The sequence below is a fragment of the Otolemur garnettii genome, unplaced genomic scaffold (assembly GCF_000181295.1).
Source record: "Otolemur garnettii isolate 467f Iridium unplaced genomic scaffold, OtoGar3 scaffold00002, whole genome shotgun sequence".
NCBI classification, from domain to species: domain Eukaryota; kingdom Metazoa; phylum Chordata; class Mammalia; order Primates; family Galagidae; genus Otolemur; species Otolemur garnettii.
The window spans coordinates 37,106,756-37,108,343 of record NW_003852397.1 but is presented as its reverse complement, the minus strand read 5'-3'; the positions used below and the strand labels follow the sequence as shown (position 1 = coordinate 37,108,343).

At 41.2% G+C, this 1,588-nt stretch overlaps 1 protein-coding gene across 1 annotated transcript in view; it reads right to left on the bottom strand.

Moving 5' to 3' along the window:
• Positions 1–1,588, bottom strand: part of RAB5A (RAB5A, member RAS oncogene family) — a 36,691-nt gene continuing 35,103 nt past the window's right edge. Inside the window, exon 6 of the mRNA XM_003781733.3 lies at positions 1–166. Coding sequence (XP_003781781.1) covers positions 51–166 — 116 coding nt within the window. The 3' untranslated portion in view covers positions 1–50. The remainder of the gene's footprint in view (positions 167–1,588) is intronic.

Genomic DNA, 1,588 nt, shown 5'->3' with positions numbered 1-1,588 from the left:
ATTAACATTTAGGAAGCAGAAGAAAATTCCAGCTAGTTCAAACTGGAGATTTAGTTACTACAACACTGACTCCTGGTTGGCTGTGTGGGTTCAGTAAGATCTACTCCTCTTCCTCTGGCAGAATTCGCTCCTGGATTCTGTGGTTCATTCTTTGGCAACTTTTTAGCTGAGAGATAAATTATCAGAATAAACAGAATTAGAATATATAATTCTTTCTAGTTAGGTTACCCCCAAATTATCACATAATCATATGCTCACTCTTTCAAATGTTTACTGAGTTTCTATTAAACACCAAAACACTGGCTCCCATCTTCAGGGGGTTTAATTTCTATGGAAGTTATGTTGGGAGGGGCAGCTGGGAACCTGCCGTAGATATACAAAACTTTAGTTTGGCTAGAGCTATATATAATTCTTTACAGAGATTCGCTTAGTAATACCAGAAAAGTTATGCTTTATTTCATAATCTAAGTCAATAAAAATGATGGCCAAACAGTCAGTTTATAGAGAAGCTTAGCTCATGACAATGTTCTCTGGACTGCCACAGGTACTTTTTGGAACAAGTCAGGATGGAAATACCATTATCACCACCCCAACAAAACTTATCCTCTACTGTGCAACCTAGAATTACGACAGATCACATATCCTATTTCCTTACTAGTTTCCACATCCTTCCCTGATTCAAATAACCACATTTTCTCCTTTTATAGGCTGATAAAGAACCCTAATCTGACTCATCATTAGATGTATCTAATACAAATGGAATTGTTCCTGAAGCCCCTATCTCCAAAAACTATTTCCAATTATTTGAGTCAGATGAGTATGTTAGATTCAAACAAAGCCCCTCAACCAGCAGGTCTCACTCTGTTGCCCCAGGTAGAGCGCCGTGGTATCAGAGCTCACAATAACTTCAAACTCTTGGCCTCAAGTGATCCTCCTGCCTCAGGCTCCCCAGGAGTTAGAACTATAAGCGCCCGCTGCCATGCCTGGCTGGATTTTCTATTTTTAGAAGAGATGGGGTCTTGCTCTTGTTCAGGCTGGTCTTGAACTCCTGAGTTCAAGCAATCCACCCACCTTGGCTTCCAGAGTGCCAAGATTATAGGCATGAACCTGTGCCTGACCTGAAGGTACATTTTAACTCACAGCATCTTTTAAATTTATAATGGGTTTACCTGGCTATTATCCTTTTTTTTTGAGACACAGTCTCATTATGTCCCCCATGGTAGAGTGTCATGGTGTCACAGCTCACAGTAACCCCAAACTCTTGGGCTTAAGTGATCCTCCTGCCTCAGCCTCCCAAGTAGCTGAGACTACAGGTGCCTGCCACAGTGCCCAGCTATTTTTTTGTTGCAGTTGTCATTGTTGTTTGGCTGGCCTGGGCTAGGTTCAAACCCACCAGCTGGGGTTTATGTGACTGGAGCCCCATCCACTGAGCTATAGGTGACCCTCTGGCTATAATCTTATACTTGAGAGGCATAAGGAATGAACATTGCTTTCGTGCCAGTGTAATGTTGACAAATTGTAAGTCAAACCATCATAAACAGGAGGCCATCTGAGATCTTTGATATGATAAATTCTTTTTTTTTTTTTT